We start from the raw sequence: 22,644 nt of genomic DNA, 5'->3' as shown, positions 1-22,644 counted from the left end.
CTCTTCCGCCAGCTCCGCCGTACCGAAGTCCATCTTCTCCACCTTTGCTTCTGTTGAGGTCTTCACCATATCCCTGGCAAGGGGCCCTCACAAGATACTATCAACTGGGCCAGGTGAACCAAGGTTTTTAACAAGGTGTTACTCTTCCCCTGCCTTCTTTCTCAATGGGGCTTGTGACTGGCTATGGCGGAGTTTCCAGTATTTTATGTTTTACTAAATAACAGATTTTATGAACAAATTGATGAGGTTGACAAGGCAGTCCCTTGTCTTTCTTGGCAACTTACTTTTTTATGGAAGAATCTGAAGAGAAAGCACTGGACTCTGTAAGTAAACATGGACCATTGTGCAATGTCTCACATCAATGGTTAAATGAGTTATCTATTTAAACAACTGAGTAAAGCATGCTAACGTTGTTTTTATTTCATACTTTTATTTGTTATGAATTATGGAGGTTAATTGGGAAATTGTATATTGTCACTTTTTAAGCAGCCTTCTCTCTGCACACATTTCATATATAGGATGTACCAGACAGAATGGCCAGTATTCAGGGATATGACAGGAATGATCATTCAAAGCAAAAAGTCTAGCAAACATGGGTTCTAAAATGCATGTCTTAAGGGCTGTGAGTACTTCTTCATCTTGAATACTGTAAAACAAATCTCTTCTACTGCAAGCTCTCTGTTTTCCATATTTGGAGAGGTAGTAGTGTGGACCAAAAGAAGAAGAATTCCCAGTATACATGGGTTCTAAGTGCATACCTTAAGAGCAATGAGTACTTGCTCATCTTTGCTACTGTGAAACACATCTCTTCAAATGAACAAGTGCTCATAGCTGATAAAGTATGCATTTTAGAGTCCAAGTGTACTAGACAATTTTTATCTTCTTTTGGTTGATACTGCCTCCTCCCAAAATATGGAGAGCAAAGGGCTTACAGTAGAAAAGATGTGTTGCACAGTATTGAAGATGATGTGCTCTTAGCTCTTAAGGTATGTATTTTAGAGATCATGTTTACTAGACTTTTTTGCTTTGAATGATTGTTCCTGTTACATCTCTGAATATTGACCATTGCTCCAGGGACAATCTGCATTTGTGTGTGTGTGTGTGTGTGTGTGTGTGTGTGTGTGTAGTCATAGTGCATTAAGAAAATGTATTCAAATATTGAAGAAATCTTGGCTTTTATAGTCTAATGATGGATCAATAAATTTGACCTATAACTGTATGTATCAGTACACCATGATTCTTTAGAGTGTGATTCTATAAAATCAAGCCTAAGTTATTTAATGTATTGCTAATTAAAATCTAATTTTATGATCATATTTCAGGTTTTCTGAGTACTGGTGATTCAGTTCTTCCTGGGAATAATGGATTGAAGGACCAAGTAATGGCTCTCAGATGGGTGCAGCAGAATATTGCCTCATTCGGCGGGAATCCTGGTAGTGTCACAATTGCCGGTGACAGTACTGGTGCTGTCAGTGCGTATCTGCACATGCTGTCTCCTATGTCTAGAGGTATGTCATAACTGTGTATAAAAATGGCAGTTAGATAACAGATTGAGCTCTCTTGACTAAATTAATGTCAAATATCATTTTGTGCCACATTAGGTTAATAATAACAATAATACAAAATTAAAGTTGTGGAAAATGGAATTATCTCTGCTTGCCAGAAAAAAATTGGAACTCTGGTGAACAGTGTTAAAGATTCCCTCATCATTATATATGGCATTAAAAAGAGTGCAGCATTTTCCGAATAATACATGTTGAGATACAGACCATTTTTGCTTGTGTTGGGACTGGTCAGCACTCAGTTGAAAAGACTGTCTTTCTGTTGACAGCTCATTGCTCTTTCCTTACTGGTCATGTTTGTCTTGGTGCTTAGTGCTCTGGCAGCAAGGCTGTTGCTAGACACAGCACTTACAATTGCCTCCCATGCCACTACTACTGTAGTTATCATTTTGGTGTTGTACTGGCACCAAGACAAGACTTGTGATTCTGTCAAGTGTCAATACATTGAGGTGACAAAATTCATGGGAATGTGATATGCAGGTGGTGGTAGTATCATGTACACAAGGTATAAGTGGGCAATGCTTTGGTAGACTTCTCATTTGTACTCAGATGATTCATGTGAAAAGCTTTTTAATGTGATTATGGCTACACGATGGGAATAAAAAGACTTTCAGCGTGAAGTGGTAATTGGAGCTAGGTGCATGGGACATTCCATTTTGGAAATTGCTAGGAAATTCAACATTCAGAGATCCACAGTGTCGAGAGTGTGCTGAGAATACCAATTTCAGGCATTACCTCAGCACAGACAATGCAGTGGCTGATGGTCTTCACTTGACAACCGAGACTGATGGTGTTTGTGCAGAGTTGTCAGTGCAAACAGAGAAGCAACACTGCATGAAACAAACTACAGTAATCAATGTGGGACATATGAGAAATGTATCCATTAGGACAGTGCAGCAAAATTGGTTGTTAATGAGATATGGCAGCAGATACCTGACTTGAGTGCCTTTGCTAACAGCGCAGCATCACCTGCAGTGCCTCTCCTGGTCTCATGACCATATCAGTTGGACCCTGGTGACTGGAAATCAGATGGAATGCTATTTCAGTTGGTAAGAGCTGATGGTAGGTTCGAGTGGGGTGCAGATTCCATGAAGCCATGGACACAAGTTGAGAACAAGGCACTGTGTAACCTGGCAGGTGCTCCATAATAGTGTGGACTGTGTTTACATGGAATGGACTGGGCCCTCTGGTCCAACAGAACTGATCATTGGCTGGAAATGGCTATGTCTGGATACTTGGAGACAATTTGCATCCATTCATGGACATCATGTTCCCAAACAACAATGGAATTTTTACAGTGTGCCATGTCAGTGGGCTAAAATTGTTTGTGATTTGCTCGAAGAACATTCTGGACAATTCAACCAAATGATTTGGCCACCCAGTTCATCCGACATGAATCCTATCAAACGTATGTGGAACATAATCAGGAGGTCAGTTGATGCACAAATTCATGGACCAGCAACACTTTCATAATTATGGATGGCTGTAGAGGCAGCATGGCTCAATACTTGTGCATGGTACTTCCAACAGCTTGTTAAGTCCATACCACATCAAGTTGTTGCACTATGTTTGGCAAAAGAATATCGGACATGGTATTAGGAGGTATACCATGACTTGTCACCTCATTTTATTTTATTTTTATTTATTTATTTATCCATCTGTAGACAATAAATACTGTAGGGATGCCGTCCAAAAGTACATGTAAATTTATGGGAAACAATTTGTGCAAAAGGAACATACAAAATTTTACATTAAGTAGTACAAGGAATGATACATACAAAATTGTACAAAAAATGTACAAAGAAAAATACTTGGTCATACAAGATAGAGTACTACAACTTTTTATAGATGTATACTAACAATATTGTAACTGCATAGTCTATTTGCCCTAAGGCTTTACATTTGTCTTCCCTAAACAGGAAGCCCTTATATTCACTGCAATAATTCAGTACAGATTTTAGCACACTCAGCAGCTGTCCATCAGATATACAAAATTAACAGAAAGTTTAGGGGATGAAAGACAGTGTTCTCAGTTTTGCCTTAATACAAACATTATCAGAATTATTTATTGGCCTAAATAGTCACTTACTGAGTAAAAACATTGTTCAAGTAGAAATTCTTTCTCTAAATCAGTTTTCATCTTCTAACTTTCTGATGTTGCCTGGCAGTATGTCGTAGAGTTTTGTACCAATATGGCTCACATGCCTTTGTGGGTGTGTTCATTTTGTTCGCTCAGTATGGAGTGCTGTGCTATTTTGAATATTGTAGTTATGCAAGTCAGCATTTGTCTGAAAATCTGCAAGGTGGGCCCTAACCTATAAAACACATTTCTACATATATAAGAAAGGTATTGCTAGAACTTTAAGCTTGTTGAATAAGGGTTTGCATTGTGTCTGTGGATGACTGTGTGTTGTTATTTGGATAGCCCTCTTCTGTAACAGGAAGATTTGTTTGAGACGGCAAGTGGTCGAACCCCAAAACATTATTCCGTACGTTGCAAGAGACTGAAAAATAGCCAAAATATGCCATCATGGCACCCTCTGGAGTACAGACATTTGCAATAATTCTAAGAGCAAAACAGGCTAAGTTACGTTTCTGAACAAGTTTCATTACATGATCATTAAAATTAAGATTTTCATCTACGTCAATCCCCCACAATTTTGTTGATGCCACTCTGTCTATGGCCTTGTCACCCAACAACAGATCAAGATTTACATTTTGACATATTTTCTCAAACTGCATATAATTTGTTTTATTTGCATTTAATGTCAGCTGGTTTGCATTGAACCAAGTTTGGACATTATTTATTACTTGATCAGTAGTTATTTGCAGCATTTTCTTTGGTGCACCTATTCTCACACTAGTGTTATCTGTGAATAGTATGGCCTTTGCTGCTCCATCTGAGGTGTGAAAGACATTTATGTTGACAAGCAACAATAAGGGACCTAGAAAAATTAATTTTGTGGTTGGAGTAATCTGACATCAGTCCTACAATCTCTGTATTGTTTTGTAGGTATGATTCAAACCACTTTTTCCCTGTCCCATGAATACCTAATGCTTCCAGTTTTTCTAAAAGAATGCCAAGAATGACAGTGTCAAATGCTTGGGAGAAATCTAAATTTATTCTTACTATGCTGTTGTCTTTTTCTAGATTTTTGATTATTTGTTCAGTGTAGCACATTACTGCTATTTTTGTATTTTTACCTGCCTGGAAGCTATGCTGATTTCTATTTAGTAACTTATGGTCATTTAGATATTTGTTGATTCTGTGCTTAATTAATTTTCTGTTGTTTTGGAAAATGCTGGAAGGAGGGATATTGACCAATAATTATCTACCTTATGCTTCCGTTTTTGAATAATGGCTTCACTTTTGACATTTTCATCCTTTCCAGAAACACTCCTTCACTAAATGATGAGTTGACTATGTATGCCAAGGACCATGCGATTTGTGCAGCTGTCATTGTTATGGTATAAACAGGCACCTCATCAACTCCTGTTGACATTTTAGGTTTCAAGCTTTTTATTACTTTGAACACTTCATGTTCATCTGTCGGCTCTATCCTCATGCTACAAGCATCTTTTGGAAATTCAGGTTTTTCTTGGGTTGTAAATTTTGAGCATAATAAAGTTGTTGCATTTATGAAATAATTGTTGATGTAATTTGGCAAATCTTGTTTTTTAATACTGACATTTTCTGTGTTTTTGAGAATGATATCCTGGTCTTCACATCTCTTTCCTGTTTCAGTTTTCACAATACCCCCACTCATAAATTCTTAACATATTCTATGAACTGTGGATCTGTAGATGCCTTCAATTTTGAATTTAGTCTCTTTAGAGTTCCACAAGAAGTTTTGATGCCAGCTGTGATCCAAGAACTTGACTTTGTATTGTGAAGTGATGTGATTCTTGACAGCTTCTTTGGAAAGTACATTTTGAAATCTTCCATGAAAATTGAAGAAAAAGTGTTATATGCATCATTCATATTTGATAGGGACAGCACTTCTGCCCAGGACTCACTAGTTAGGATATTTGTAAATTCTACACAGTTTTCAGTGGAAAATTTTCTTTTATATGTGAAGTACACTTTTTTCCTTGCAGTGGTATTGAAGGAATTCTGAGGACAAGAGCATTATGGTCTGATAATCCCAGATCAGTATTTGTTACTTCTACTTCTGTGGATCATATATTTGAAAATATATTATCTATAAGACTGTATGTATTGTATGTTATTCTTATGGGTTCGTGTATGTGTGGAAAAAGATTGAAACTACATAATTGAAATCCCCACAGACAACTACAGTGACTCTTTCAGTAAAAAGAATGTTAAGCAGTGTTTCTAACTGATTAATGAACATGTCTTCATCCCTAGTAGGCAGTCTGTATATTGCTATGACTATGACTTTTCCCTGTATTTCATACAACTGTATAGCTGCTGCTTCAAAATTATTTTCCACACTCAATGATTCACCTTCACATCTTCTTTTGTACCTGATACCTGATTTAGTAAAGATACATACACCTCCGTTTTTGGCATTTTTGCTACAATATTAACTTGTCAACTTATATGAATGAATGTTAATGATACTTAGTTCAAAACTTCTGCACCAATGCTCCATGGTGCACATGCCGTGAATGTTTGCACCATTCATTGCTACATCAAGTCCTAGTGATTTATTTATAATGCACTGAATATTTAGGCTTAAAATCTGCAGGTGACTGGGATGAGAACTGGTTAAAGTTTTATTTACATTTGTGCTGTCATATTCCTTCCCGTGTCCAGGTGAGATACCAAAAATGCTTGAGAAGGACAAATTTCGTGCACTGTACATTGGGTTGCGGTGAGTTGCTTGTTGCTGCTATTCGTGCTGCTGCTAATGTTGTTGTTGTTGACAGTGATGCTGTTTCTGACACTTCCATGTTAGTTTTGCCACTACTGTTGTGCTTTCTTGTGAACTTGGAGTCTTTTCATTTTTCTTGTTTTCATCTAAAATAATATTTGGATGGTGTGGAACTGTAGTTCTCTTGTTGTTCAAATCACTGCCCACTGTTCTTACTGTATACACTTTGTTTTTATTTACATGCTTTGCTGGTGCTGATGATGGTTCTAACGCTTTTATTTATTTTTGCAGTGCTTTCGTTATGGAGTCTGGTGATGGCAATGCAATTATTATTTTGGATTTTAATTTATTTTGGTGTTTTTTTTATTTTCTTGGTTATCAGGTTTGTCAGATATTCTTTCCCCAAGCCATCTGGGTGAAGTCCATGTTGTGTCTGGAATCTATGTCCAATATTGATTAGATCAACACATTTCACATTTTTAAAATGTCTGCAAATTTTGGCTAACTGATTGTTGCAACTTTTTATTTCCATATTAACACATGACCATCTTACAAGATCACAGTGATTCGGAATATTGACCATTACTACATTTGTGTGAGTGAGGGTTCTCAGGCACTGTTTAAGATCGCGCATGGCACTCGCTGTTTCATTTTTGGAGATGTTGTTTGTGCCTCCCAGAAGTACAACAAAGTCTTTATCATGCAGAATTTTTTACCTCTGCAGATGCAGTAATTTTTTTTAATTTCACCAAGTGGGGCTCCCAGTTTCACTGTACCACACAAATATGTATTAGTTGTTTCTTTTAGCTTACTCACAAGTCCAAGACCATGGCTGTCTGAAAGCACAAATAGTTTACTATTATTGGAGTTCACAATGTGGGAATCATTTTGTATTGTTTTACTAAACACTTTGGCTCAATTTTTGGTCTGCACATTTACACTGACCTCATTCACGCTTGTTTTCGTCAATAAATTTTCTTCTCCTACCTTATTCACAGTGCATTTTTGCTTTTCCCATAGTTCATGCAGACTATATGTTGAGTTTTCACTATTGGTGGTTGAAAGTACTTGAAATGTGTTTTTGTGCACAGGGCTAGCATTACTTTCACAGGTTTTACGATTTTGCACTTTGGTCTTGCTGTTATTGCACTTCACATTTGATCACTTTTCCATAACAAACGAACTATCTTGCGCAAGTTTTAGCATGTTCAGCTTGCTATTTTCTTGTTGTATTTTCAAAATATCCATTTTCAAACTACCGATTATGAACTGTAAGCTCATTATGTGTTCATTCTGTTCTGTAATTTCATCCTTATAATTGTAATTCAAACAGTCCCATTATTCCAGGTGGGAAATGGCAGACTTGGTATTGTGCTAAGGCTTAGCCAATGGCATTAACCAGAAGGTGTTTGTCATGCACATTGAATGGCATCCTCAAAATTCCATTCCATCTATAAAAATGTCCATTAGGTTGTTCCAGTAACTTACAGATTTGGGATCACGTGTAACATGAACAAGGTCCTCTGGTAGAACTTTCATGATGTGGAGGAATGAGTGTTGTGATAACTAGAGGGAGATCTTGAAACAATGTGCTAAGAACTGAACCATACTCTTGTGTGGTCAGTTCTGCATGAGTAGCTACTTTATGTGTATCACTTACTGCGTATGCAGGCTCCAGTGTCACAAGACCACCATGTCAGTTTACAGTTCTGCCAATGGTTTCTAAGAAAGATTGCTAAAGATCCACAATTTAGAGCCTGCATTTTATTTACAGATGAGGTGAGATTCACACATAATGCGACAATAAATTACCACAATAACCACATGTGAGCAGATGCAAATCCTCAAGGGTTCATAGAAGTTACATGTCACATTTGCCTTAGTAGCACAACATGCAGGCAGGAATCTGGGTATCATAAGTGGGGGGGGGGGGGGGGGGGGGGATGTGGCTCACCCATATACATGTATTGGTGTACTGGACAAATTAACAGAAGCTTTTATCACCTACTTCTGTACAATGAATTACCAGCACTATTAAAAAAGAGTGACTGACCTTTTACTTCCTTTTATTTTAGATACAGTCATAGAACATGATTACAATCATAACAATTCATAACAGTTTTTAGTCAGATATGTTGCCCGTATTTGGACTCCACAAGCCATAGAGAGCATGTGGTGAACAAAGCATTCACAGCATGTGTAAGTGCTATATTTACCTTATGCTACTGAAATATCTAGAGCCTGAAGATAGCCAATGTACAACTGAAACCAGCTAAGATTGCAATCGAATTCCGTGATTGTATGTGAAAACCTCACCCAGGTATGTCAAAAGCAGCTGGATCCCAAAAGTACTATATCTGCTAGTGTTACAGAGAAAATAAGAGGGATAGCTGCAAATTTATTCCTCTCTTGCTCATAAAATTATAGAATAGAATAGAATAGAATAGAATAGAATAGAATAGAATATTTTTATTAGCCTTTCAGTATTTTTCATACAATCGGCTTTGTCAAAGTTTACAGAGAGTTTTAGTTTCAGTACGATATTAATAGTTACAAAAAGGGGAGAAAAGGAATTAAAGACCTTTTCTTCAGCATTATGTAAAACAATGTTTTATACAAAAATTAAATATACACATAAGAAAAGAATCACAGTAAATAACTAGCTTATATAATATCAAAACATTTTCATCATAACTTAGGTAAAACATATATTTTGATGATTAGTTTCTAAGAATTCTTCAGTTGTATAGAATTCGTTGTTTTTTAGCCAGGTTTGCAATGTATTCTTATATTTATTTAGTGGTACTGTACGAGCTGAGCATGGTAACTTATTGAAAAATTTTATGCTTGAGTACTTATAGTTATTATGGACTACAGCAAGTCTTGTGGAAGGCAAGTCCAGCAGGTGACTGTTTCTTGTACTGTGTGCATGCACATCACATCTCATGTTCAATTTTTTCAGATTTTCTCTGGCATATATTAGACAGTTATATATGTACATTCTTGGCACTGTCATTACGCCAAGAGATTTAAAATAATTTCTGCAGGACTCTCTGGGTGCTAACCCCTCCATGCACCTAATTGCTTTCTTCTGCCGTCTGAAAATACATTCAGCCCCTGGGGAGTTACCCCAAAGCAATATTCCATATTGCAGTTGGGAATGAAAAAAAGCATAATATGACTGGAGTAGCAATTGCTTGCTCACACTGTTTCTTAATTTATACAATAAGAAAAGTACTCATGCTAGTTTACTACATAGATAATTTGTGTGTCCTTCCCATGAGAGCTTTTGTTCTATGTTTAGTCCAAGTAATTTCACTGTTTTGTTTTCATTTTTAGTTACTTTGAGATTAAATATTATTTCTTCTGTTTTTGTTTGATTTATGCACAGCTGGTTAGCCTGACACCAGTAATTAGCCATTTGCATCATTTCTCTGTTTTTGTCCAGTACACTCTGTAAGTTCTCTCCTGTAATTATTAATGTCATATCGTCAGCATATAGTATGTTCTTACACGGTATGTAATTTGAGAAGTCTTTAACATAGACAATGAACAGAAAAGGTCCCAGAACAGAGCCTTGGGGTATTCCTCTTTCTATAGGGAGTATTTCTGACCTCTGCTTATTTGCATATACAAGTTGTAACCTATTGGTTAGATAAGATCTGAATAGTTGGAGTGTGTCATCTTAAATGCCATAGTATTTTAACTTTGTGATGAGTATGTTATGTGACACCGAGTCAAAAGCTTTACTTAGGTCAATAAGTGTTCCAGACATTGATACCCTTTTTTCATACCCTTCATAAACATTGCTTATCATAGCTTCTACTGCTTTTACAGTTGATAGGTGTGACCTGAAGCCAAACTGTTGTTCATTTAAAATTTTGTTGGTTTCAAAATACCTGTATATCTGCTTATGCACACAATTTTCTACTAACTTGAATATGATTGGTACTATTGAAATGGGTCTGTAGTTATTTGGGAGGTTTCTTTCATCTTTTTTTATACACTGACAATGTAACTGTGAGCTTAAGACAGTCGGGGAATATTCCTTCATCAAGTACTCTGTTTGATAGTGAGAGAAGTGGCATTTCAATTTCTTTTGCTATACATTTAATGTGAGATTACTGAGTCCATAATAATCTTCTGTTTTGGAATTACTTAATTTGTTTATTGACTTACGAATATCATTTAATGTGATTCGGGTCCAAGTGAACTTCTCACTTCTTGTCTGTTTTGCACAAGTGAGCAATGCTTCTGCATCAGAGGCAGAATTGATGGGTGGGGTGGTGACACTATTTACAAAATATTCATTGAGAATATTGCAGTCAATAGAGATACTCCTTTCTTTATTGGTATTATTGATTTCCCTTTTAATGACAGTCCAGGCAGCTTTACATTTATTTTTAGAATTTAAAATATATTCATCATTTGCACAGCACTTAGCATTTTTTATTTCTAATCTGTAAAGGTTTCTCATTTTAGTGTAATTTTCCTTGTCCCTATCACTGTTATGAGATTTGTCTTTCATAATCATCAGTAGTATTCTGAGTTTGTTAAGTTGTGGGGTGTAGCACTTGTTAGTATTTTGTTGCTTATGAGTAATATTACTCTGGCACCTTTTGGTTACCAAGGGGCATGTCATTTCTACTGTATGCTTGATCTCTGTCAGGAAAATGGAAAAACATTTATTAATCGTTTTCTTGTTATCCATTACATGAGTCCAATCCATTTCTTTTAACTGGTTTATCATTTTGTTTACATTGGATTCACCTAGAATTCTATATGTCGCTTCTCTCTCTGTAGAACTGAAGGCTGACTTTTCTATTTGAAGCCACAGCCGTGCATGATCTGATATTCCTAATTCTATTACATCACATTGTATGGAGTCTCTTTGTACATTGCTAATTATGTTATTAAGCATGCGTTCAGTCTAGTGGGTTTTTCATTGAGACAGTAATAGTTTAATGACTTCAGAGTGTTTATCATATGAATTACATTTTTTCTCTTTGCCCTTATATCTATGTTAATATCATCTACAATTACAATTCTATGCTGTTTATATTTTGACAACAACAGTATAAAAGTATTAATTTTTTCTGTAAATACTATCTCATCAGAGCCTGGGATTCGATAGATTGAGACAATTACCACACCGGCTACTTCTATTGTAGCTTCAAGGCATATTCTGCTAAGGTCTATAACTGAGTAATGCAATTCAAGGTTACTTTTGACATATATTGAGACCCCACCATGTGTAATACTTTTTCTGCAGTAGCTTGTAACTAACGAATATCCAAGAGGAACACACAAGTCTATTTCAGTGTCTTTCATCCAGTGTTCATTGATGCATATAACACTGCAGTTGATTTTATCGAGCCAGTATTGTAATTCATTGATTTTACACCTAAGAGATTGTACATTTATATGAAGGAGGAGGAAACTCTCACTGCTACATAATGGTATTCTACTTTCACAGAACCATCTGTATTCATTTATTTTTGCTACATGATCTAGGGTTGCACAATTATCTGAATGAATTAGACTGCTGCAGTTTCCACTTAATGTGGTTTCTAACTTTCCTTCGTCTGTAATATCGTTTTCTCTAAAAAAGGAGGTGCACAGTCATGCTCTGTGGGACTGTCTTTTAAGACAAGGCTGCTGCGTGCTCGTGTTTCATTTACAACTTTGTTTATCTCCTGACACAATAATGTTTTCCCATGGTAATTTAGATGCTCACCATGTTCAGTGTGGAAATTTCTTTCAAGTCTGCTAATATCCACTACATTGCATTTAGCATAAATGGAACATAGTTGTTTGATTTTAATATTTGTTTTGCGAATCTCTTTGTTAACACATGAATTATAGATCAAGTCATGTCTATGAAGTATCATCACAACAATAGTGTTTTCCACCTTACTTACATCTAAAAAAATTTTCAAACCTGTTGTACACTTTTTGGCTTCATTATGTGCTACATCATTTGCACCAGTCACACAAACAACGAAGTCACTGCCCCTTGTTGTATTCTTGTGTTCTGAGATGCCTTCAACAATATTTTCTGTCCTCACACCAGGTTTTACGATGCCAGTTGCATGAAGATCCATATTCACATCCTGTAGAATATTTGGTAGCTTTCTTCCATGGCTGTCCGCAAGAAAAAGCACATTGTGTTTCTTTGTTCGCTGTTTCTGACTGTTGGCAATGTTTTTGCAGCTCCTTACAATGTTTTTATCTTCACGTTGGGTGGCTTGTTCACTTTCAATGTTTATGGAGTTGCTGCTGCTTTCTGATAACACACTGAACATGTTTGTGCACACGACATTAGGTTTATTCCATGTATTTCGTTGTGAGCAAGGCACTTTTTTAGTCACTTTGTTTGGCATTACACGAGAAATAGTTTTTGAATTGTTTACACACTTTAGGCCACTGTTTTCACTTTGAAGGGCATTTGAGTTAGGCCTATTTAAGCAGTTTTTACCGTTACTTTCACTGGCATTTGAGTTCGGCCTATTTACGCAATTTTGACCATTACTTTCACTGGAATGCGTGTTTAAGTTGTTTATGCTGTTTTGGTGTTTACTGCTCGCAACCAATGTTATTAACTCACGGTTTTTGTTCTCAAGTTTAGTGATATCTCGTCTCAGTATATCAGCAATTAGCTGAAGGCTTTTTAATCGTTCATTTAACTTTTCAATTTCTCTGTTACCATTATTACAAACACTATTTTTTACAATGTGGCTGTAGCTTTTTGTCTCCTTAATATTACTCACTTCTGCACCTGACGCGCTTTCACTTAAATATTGTACAGCTTCCCAATCCATTGTAGTTCCTACCTCTTTCGTCAGCTTAACATGTAAGGCAGACTCACATGCTTCACAACAAAACTTAATTCGCTCTTTCGAATTTCTCACGAGACGTATTTTGTAGTGTTGGCAGAAGAGCCAACACTGTTTTTCTAGAGGAGGCCGAAATGCACGCGTTTAATTACACGCTGGCTGGCGTTAGGTCTGGAACAGGTCAGAGAAATAAGATTAGCAAAACAGGAGGTAACTGGTAGAATACTTAACTTTAATCCACAATTGTAGAACATCTCTCATTACGGTACATGCTTCATAATATTAATTATCAATTGAATATGGCGCCTTGCTAGGTCATAGCAAATGTAGCTGAAGGCTATGCTAACTATCGTCTCGGTAAATGAGAGCATATTTGTCAGTGAACCATTGCTATGAACGTCGGCTGTACAACTGGGGCGAGTGCCAGTACGTCTCTCTAGACCTGCCGTGTGGTGGCGCTCGGTCTGCTATCACTGACAGTGGCGACACGCGGGTCTGACGTATACTAATGGACCGCGGCCGATTTAAAGGCTACCACCTAGCAAGTGTGGTGTCTGGCGGTGACACCACATTTTTTACTGTTGCTTAGACCATCAAAATCACTGTGAAACTGTTTTCTACACCATAATCCACAGATCACGAATATTTCTGTGGTTTTTATTAGTTTATTGCACTTAAGACACGATTTACTCTTGTCACTAGCCGCCATCTTGTATCATCAAAAATAATCAGTACCTGAAAATATGATTTAATTGGACAGATAAAAATCTACTCACGAAGTGGCAGCAGGGGAAAACGTATAAAAGATTTGTAATTATGCAAGCATTTGAAGCCAGTGGCTCCTTTTTCTGGCAGAACAGGTGAAGGAAAAGGAGCAGAGAGATGAAGGAAAAAGGACTGATGTGGTTCAGGAAATGTGGAGAATACAGAAAAGCCAACCAGAACACCAGGTTAAGGAAGACCTACTGGATAAGATGAGAAGGGAAGACTGAGTGTTGGTGCCTTCTCCAGACAAGATTGGAAAACCTGAGGACTTGAAGGTGAAAGATACAGTGATAACCAAGACAGAGGCTGGTACAAGTTATCTGTTAGAATTAATCGACATGGACAGTGGGTGTGTACTGGAAACACACAATATCGTGTTGCAGAGCATTCTCTAAAACATGACAGTCGTGAGTTCTGTTCTCATTTCATGACATGCACCATCTCGATTCTTCCTCATGAACAATTTCTCAGAACCCTGCAGATGGAAATTGGCATTAAAACATGTGCTTGGCTCTCATCACCCACCTGGCCTAAAGTTACTGTTATTTCTGTGGTCTCAGCATTTCTTTTCAGTAACTATTCTTTTATTCTACTTCCCTTTATTTTACTATATCTTTCATTTTACAACCTGTCTATCCCCCCCCCCTCCTGCCCAAAATCCTGTCTGCCATGTATAATGCACTTAGTTTTCTGCCTTCCATGACTCTTGCACAATGTTTTTTTCAGTAATCTCTGTCTTTCTTGTCTCCCTTTCTTCCAACTTTGTTCTCAGGTTTTCAAATCTCATTCTGTGCAGGTTCCAGTAATAAGTCTTTCCTTTTCATCCCATCTGGTAAGTTTCCCCTGACCCAGGGCTCTGAGGGACTTTTTCACATTAAACATTCCTAGTCCTTTTCCTTCGTACCTCTTCCTTTCCCTTCAACCCTTCTGCCATAGAAGGAACCACAGGCTCAGAAAGCTTGCATACTTCCAAATCTTTTAAAGACACTTTCTTCTGCTGCTGCTTTAAATTTTTGCCCATCAAATTATGTTAAATGAAATTATAAACTGACTGCATTTTTTGATATGTCTATATCTACATCCATACTCTGCAAGCCACCTGACGGTGTGTGGCGAAGGGTACCTTGAGTACCTCTATTGGTTCTCCCTTCTATTCCAGTCTTGTATTGTTAGTGGAAAAAAGAATTGTCAGTATGCTTCTGTGTGGGCTCTAATCTCTCTGATTTTATCCTCATGGTCTCTTCGTGAGATATACATAGGAGGGAGCAATATACTGCTTGACTCTTCGGTGAAGGTATGTTCTCGAAACTTCAACAAAAGCCCGTACCGAGCTACTGAGCGTCTCTCCTGCAGAGTCTTCCAATGCAGTTTATCTATCATCTCCGTAATGCTTCCGTGATTACTAAATGATCCTGTAATGAAGCGCGCTGCTCTCCATTGGATCTTCTCTACCTCTACTATAAACCCTATCTGGTACGGATCCCACACTGCTGAGCAGTATTCAAGCAGTGGGCGAACAAGCATACTGTAATCTTCTTCCTTTGATTTCGGATTGCATTTCCTTAGGATTCTTCCAATGAATCTCAGTCTGGCATCTGCTTTACCAACGATCAACTTTATACGATCATTCCATTTTAAATCACTCCTAATGCGTACTCCCAGATAATTTATGGATCTAACTGCTTCCAGTTGCTGACCTGCTATTTTGTAGCTAAATGATAAGGGATCTATCTTTCTATGTATTCGCAACACATTACACTTGTCTACATCGAGATTCAATTGCCATTCGCTGCACCATGCGTCAATTCGCTGCAGTTCCTCCTGCATTTCAGTACAATTTTCCATTGTTTCAACCTCTCGATAAACCACAGCATTATCCACAAAAAGCCTCAGTGAACTTCCGATGCCATCATCAAGGTCATTTATGTATATTGTGAATAGCAACGGTCCTACGACACTCCCCTGGGGCACACCTGAAATCACTCTTAATTTGGAAGACTTCTCTCCATTGAGAATGACATGCTGCGCTCTGTTATTTAGGAACTCTTCAATTCAATCACACAATTGGTCTGATAGTCCATATGCTCTTACTTTGCTCATTAAACAACTGTGGGGAACTGTATCGAATGCCTTGCAGAAGTCAAGGAACACGGCATCTACCTGTGAACCCGTGTCTATGGCCCTCTGAGTCTCGTGGACGAATAGTGTGAGCTGGGTTTCACACGACTGTCTTTTTTGAAACCCATGCTGATTCCTACAGAGTAGATTTCTAGTCTCCAGAAAAGTCATTATACTCAAACATAATACATATTCCAAAATTCTACAACTGATTGACGTTAGAGATATAGGTCTATAGTTCTGCACATCTGTTCGACGTCCCTTCTTGAAAACGGGGATGACCTGTGCCCTTTTCCAATCCTTTGGAATGCTACGCTCTTCCAGAGATCTACGGTACACCGCTGCAAGAAGGGGGGCAAATTCCTTCACATACTTTGTGTAAAACCGAACTGGTATCCCATCAGGTCCATCAGCCTTTCCTCTTTTGAGCGATTTTAATTGTTTCTCTATCCCTCTGTCATCTATTTTGATATCTACCATTTTGTTGTCTGTGCGACAATCTAGAGAAGGAACTACAGTGCAGTCTTCCTCTGTGAAACAGCTTTGGAAAACGACATTTAGTATTTCTCCCTTTAGTCTGTCATCCTCTGTTTCAGTACCATTTTGGTCACAGAGTGTCTGGACATTTTGTTTTGATCCACCTACTGCTTTGGCATAAGACCAAAATTTCTTAGGATTTTCTGCCAAGGCAGTACATAGAACTTTACTTTCGAATTCATTGAACGCCTCTCGCATAGCCCTCCTCACACTACATTTCGCTTCGCGTAATTTTTGTTTGTCTGCAAGGCTTTTATGTTTATGTTTGCTGTGAAGTTCCCTTTTCTCGCGCAGCAGTTTTCTAACTCTGTTGTTGTACCACGGTGGCTCTTTTCCATCTCTTACGATCTTGCTTGGCACATACTCATTTAACGCATATTGTACGATGGTTTTGAACTTTGTCCACTGAAGTAAGTAAAGTACTGGTAATTTGATTAGTATTTGATGAGACTAAAAGTTAATTTGAGTAGAGGAGCTACTGAGAAGTAGGAAAAAGATGGTTGGTGTAATTGAAGAGAAATTAATGCTAAAGATTGAGAGAAAGTGAGGTAAATCAAAAACATGGTGGTGTTATTCACTGGCAGACAACACAAACTACTTGCGATTCTCAAACTTTTATGTCACAACATGTAAACCTTTCATTTCCAAGTTGGGATTTTTGCTTAGAGATGATCCATCACCCTGCATAACATAATATGCAATGTTACTACTGGATGCTATTATTTGTTTGGCTTCTCCTTTTAATCTTATATAAAATTTAACACAGAATTAAATCAAAACTGATGATGAAAATTGAAAAGGATCTTTTATGAAGAATACTAATCATTCTTTTCACATAATTATTCTTCATGACATTTTTCAGAACAGTTGTACACAACTATCCTTAAATAAATGAAAAATTATTTTAGTTGCATTTTAATAATATCACAATGTAGCACTGTAACAAAACATCAATGCGACATTTGTGGGAATTCCAGGTAGGTGGATAACGGAAATGGCACCTGAGCTAATTGCAAAATAAGATTGACAATGTTTATTTCTAATACTGCTGAGAACATTTGCAGTACATTGACAGCATAAAAAGTGTAGAATCAAACTAGCTCATGCAATCCTCCAAAGAGATAACTCAACTCAAAGAAAACGTCTGACAAAGATAACTGCAAGCTGAGTTTATATGATAATTCTTACACAAAGGCAAAGGCTCCCAGAGAGGTACTTCCCTTCAGTGCAAAGCAACAATAGGCTGCCAGTGTAGAACAATGGGCCCATTTCTCTCTGGTAAGATGGCAGTTTGGTGTCCTGCTAGCCCAGCTGGCACTGAAAGAGGTAGCAGGGAGCCTTACAGACCTGCCCCTAGCATGAACAATGGTTGTAGTTGGCGTCTTATTGTCTCAGAGGCTATGGATCTTCTATGACCTCTGCTGATAACTGTGACTGACACTGGAGTGTGGTGTCTTCTGACTCTTAGTTCTACTAACACTTGTAACATTGGGATCACAGATGGCACCAGGTGCAGTAACGTGTACACTGATATTTGCATTTGCAGTGCTAATCTGTGTTATGTTGTAAGGTTCCTTGTGGGTTATTCGTGCCTTATGCTGGACCCAGCTATGTTCCCTCTCTTCACATGTGATTTTGCCTAATGCTTTTTGCTTTGGTTGTTCACACACACCACTCTCAATTGTTACAACTACAGTTTGCATGTGATCCACAAATGATTTTCTGTGACGAGACCTTTCCTTCTTCAGTTCTATTTTACTTTAGCAGAACCCAGTTACCTTGCCTTGGAAAACAATTTTTGCTGTGAACCTTGTGCTGTGTCTGTGGTACCAGAGACACAAACGACATTCCTCGATTTGTTTTTATTAGGAAAAACCAATAAACAAGAAAATTGCTATTGTTGACAAAACAGTTAAAACAAAACACAATTTAAGAAAGAAACTAAGTACGGATCCCACTTTGGATCTTATAACAGAAGAATAACAAAATAAAATGTTTTCCTTACAAGTCTCTCACTCGAGAAAGTCCACCAAAGAAAAGATGGAAACAAAACTACTAGAGAGTGGTAGACACAGCATTACCACAAAGCTGTCCAGGGAGGCCATATCTCTGTTACTAGACACTCTTGAGTCACAGTCCAAAGCTACCTGTCCTGATGAGTCTGCAGCTCGTGGTCTCGCAGTCGCATTCTTGCTTCCTGAGCACGGGGTCCCAGGTTCGATTCCCAGTGGGGTCAGGGATTTTCACCTGCCTCGAAATGACTGGGTGTTTGTGTTGTCCTCCTCGTTTCATCATCATTCATGCAAGTGACGAGTTTGGACTGAGCAAAGGTTGGGAATTTGTACAGGTGCTGATAACCACGCAGTTAAGCACCCCACAAACCAAACATCATCATCATCATCATCATCATCATCATCATCATCATCATCACTCCTGACGATTCAGGACTACCAACAGACAAGGTGGAGTTGCTAGTCTCCCATCGGGAGCCTTCCCAGGTGACGGATTGGGGAATGTTCACCAGATATGGTGGACACTGTGGAAATAAAATACCCAGGGCAGACCAAAACTAGCAAAACAATAACTGCTGCCTTGCAGTTGGGAGTTTGGTCTCCAAAGGTTAAGGGAAGAAAACCCTGATTAGAAATCATCCATCCCCTGGTAGGGGTTGGACGCAGGGTTGACAGCCCGCTCTGTAAAAAACAACTGTTGCAAAACTTCTACAAAGTAAAGTCGGACGGATGAAGGAAGAAGGACCTGGCATGGAAAAGGACAAAGAGGATGGAATACAAGTAAATGAAGGAGGAAAAATTAGAAAGAAGAGAAATATAAGGCATAGATCAGGTCTATATATTGGTACTTGGAATGTGAGATCCCTATATCGACCAGGAGCACTGAAAGTAATGCTGGATCAAATAATGAGTCTGAAGCAAAGTATAATAGCACTTCAAGAAATTAGATGGACAGGGAGTGGAGTTTTAGAAAAGAAAGAGGCGAATATATTTTATAGCTGCAGTGAAAGAAATCACCAGCTGGGGACAGGATTTGTTGTACATCATCAATTAAAGCATTTGGTAATAGAGTTTACACCCATTAGTCCAAGATTATCAACACTCAGGATAAAGGGGAAATTCTTTACCTACTCCATAATTAATGCCCATGCACCAACAGAAGAATCCGAAGAAGAAGAGAAAGAAGTATTCTATGAATCTTTGGAAAGAGTATATTATGAGTGCCCAGGGCATGATATTAAAATAATAGCTGGAGACCTAAATGCTCAGGTGGGGAAAGAACAGATTTATAGACCAGTAATTGGCCTCCACAGCAAACACGCAACAAGTAATGATAACGGAACAAGGCTTATACTGTTCGCAGCATCTAGAAATATGGTAATAGGATCAACACCGTTCCTACATAAAGAAATTCATAAGGGAACATGGAACTCACTGGATGGAAACACAGTAAACCAGATCGACCATGTGTTGATAGATCTGAGACACAAATCGGACCTATTGGACGTGAGGAGTCTCAGAGGCCAAAACATAGATACAGATCATTTTCTGGTATGGGCACAGGTGAGGGCAAGGATATCTAATGCAGCGAAAGGAGACTGACCCAGGGCACAGAAATATAACAACTTTAAAATCAGTGGAAGTAAGAGAACAGTATAAGGAGAAGATAACTCGGATTCTGGAAAATGCTGGAGAAGTGGGAAGCGATAAAAACAACGGTGGAGACATCGGCAAGAGAGATTCTTGGAATTGGAACAAGACAAGTAAGACCATCATGGTTTGATACTGAGTGTGAAATAGTAACTGAAGAAAAGAACAAAGCATATAGAAGGACACTTCGATCACACTGTACGAGGAGGATAGTAGAAGAATACAAATAAAAATGGTGGATTGAAAAGAGAGAATGGATGAATGGAAGTGTCAAAGAAATGGAGCTCTTGAGAAGCAAAAATGAAATAAGAAAATTCTACAGAGAGGTGAATGCGGCACAGAAGCCTTTTGGTAGCAAAACAAGCTTAATAAAAGATGAGACAGGGAATATAATAAGTGAAGGGAAGGGAATATGCAAAAGATGGCGCAGGTATTTTGATAGTCTCCTCAACCCTAGAAAACTATACAAGTGAGCCCAATAGACACAAAGGGGTAGAGGACCCAGACAACAACACTGCCCCACCAAATATAGAAGAAGTGAAAACTGCCATGAAGAAATTGAAAAACAACAAGGCGGCAGGGACAGATGGTATTCCAGCAGAACTGTTTAAGCAAGGAGGCAGAGAGCTGGAACAAAGCCTTCTGAAAATGGTCATCAGAATATGGGAAGAGGAGAAAATGCCCCAACAATGGAAAAGGGTATCATATGTCCTATACATAAGAAACGAGATAAGATGGAGTTTGGCAATTACAGAGGGATCACACTACTTAATTTGGGATATAAAATACTCTCTAATATACTATTCGACAGAATACTCCCAATCATACAGAGGGAGACGGAGCCATACCAATGCGGATTCCTTCCTGGGAAGTCAACCATAGATCAAATATTCACCTTAAGATAAATCCTGGAAAAAACAAACGAATACGGAGTTGTCATGCATCCAGTCTTTATAGATTTCAAAGCAGCTTATGATAGCATAAATAGAGAGCAGTTATATCAAGCTCTAGATGAACTGGGAATCTCTAGAAAGTTGGTAAGGCTGGTGAGAATGACAATGAGCAAAACACAAGGTAGTGTAAGAATAGGAGGAAAGATGTCCAACACATTGAGTATTAAAAATGGAGTGTGACGAGAGGATGCATTGGCATGCCTTCTCTTTAATGCTGCCCTGGAGAAGGTGATGAGAAACAACCTTCTGAACAGAGGAACGATCTTCTACAAATCGGTGCAGATACTGGCCTATGCAGATGACATAGATATAATAGCAAGAACCCAAAAAGCAGCGGAAGAGACATTTACAGCCCTTGAACAGGCCAGTAGGAACACGGGGTTAATTATTAATGAACAAAAAACAAAATATATGGCAGCTGGAAAAGCACATAGAGAAAATATGCCAAATGCAATAACAATGGGCAATTATATATTTGAGAGAGTTAAACATTTCAAGTATCTGGGCTCGACAGTTACACATCTAAATGATACCTCCTTTGAAATTAAGCAGAGATTAATACTGGCCAACAGAGCCTATTTTGCCCTAACAAGACTTCTATCCTCAAGGCTCCTGACTTGTACCACGAAATTAACTATGTATAAATCACTTATACGACCAGTGCTTACATATGCCTCTGAAGCCTGGGCATTAACAACTAAAGATATTGAAACACTGGATGCATTTGAAAGAAAAGTACTTAGATGAATTATCAGCCCAATCTGTGAAAGAGGAAGATGGTGGAGGAGATACAACCATGAGCTGTATACCATATACAAAGACTAACCCATCAGAAGGATAGTGAAATCGTCCACACTGAGGTGGGCGGGACACGTGGCTTGCATGATGCAGAAGTACCAAAAAGAATATTACAAGGAAAGCCAGGAGGGCAGAGAGGACGTGGTCGAACAAGAGCTAGATGGGAAGATGGAGTAATCAAAGATCTTAGGAAGATGGGCTATAGAAACTGGAGAGTATTGGCAAAGGACCGAGAGAGATGGAAGGAAATTGTAGAAGAGGCCAAGGCTCATCATGAGCTGTAGAGCCAAGAAAGAAGAAGAAGAAGCAGACAAGGTACAAGGATATTGTGGCCAGGATTACAGATCCCTACAAATCCAGGTGGCATGTCGAACTGCCTTCTGGCCAGCAGTGCACTGGCTTATAAGGCTGTTCGGTGGATGAATCTTCTAGGACTATTTTGGATCATGTGAGTGGTGTAGGAAAATAGTTGGCTTGTTGATTGCAACCTGTGGTGCTGCTGTCAATTCGTGTAGCATGGGTAATGGTCCCTGGTGGCAGTTGACTAAAACACTAGGCTGTATTTTTGTCTCTGG

At 38.3% G+C, this 22,644-nt stretch overlaps 1 protein-coding gene across 1 annotated transcript in view; it reads left to right on the top strand.

The window, feature by feature from the left end:
- LOC124594378 (esterase E4-like) overlaps positions 1-22,644 on the top strand; it is a 115,023-nt gene that overhangs the window by 23,164 nt on the left and 69,215 nt on the right. Inside the window, exon 4 of the mRNA XM_047132747.1 lies at positions 1,323-1,508. Within this exon, the coding sequence (XP_046988703.1) occupies positions 1,323-1,508 (186 nt within the window). The remainder of the gene's footprint in view (positions 1-1,322; positions 1,509-22,644) is intronic.

This window comes from Schistocerca americana, chromosome 2 (assembly GCF_021461395.2).
Source record: "Schistocerca americana isolate TAMUIC-IGC-003095 chromosome 2, iqSchAmer2.1, whole genome shotgun sequence".
Classification (NCBI taxonomy): Eukaryota; Metazoa; Arthropoda; class Insecta; order Orthoptera; family Acrididae; genus Schistocerca; species Schistocerca americana.
The sequence above is the reverse complement of the archived record's forward strand: the minus strand, read 5'-3'. Positions and strand labels throughout refer to the sequence as shown.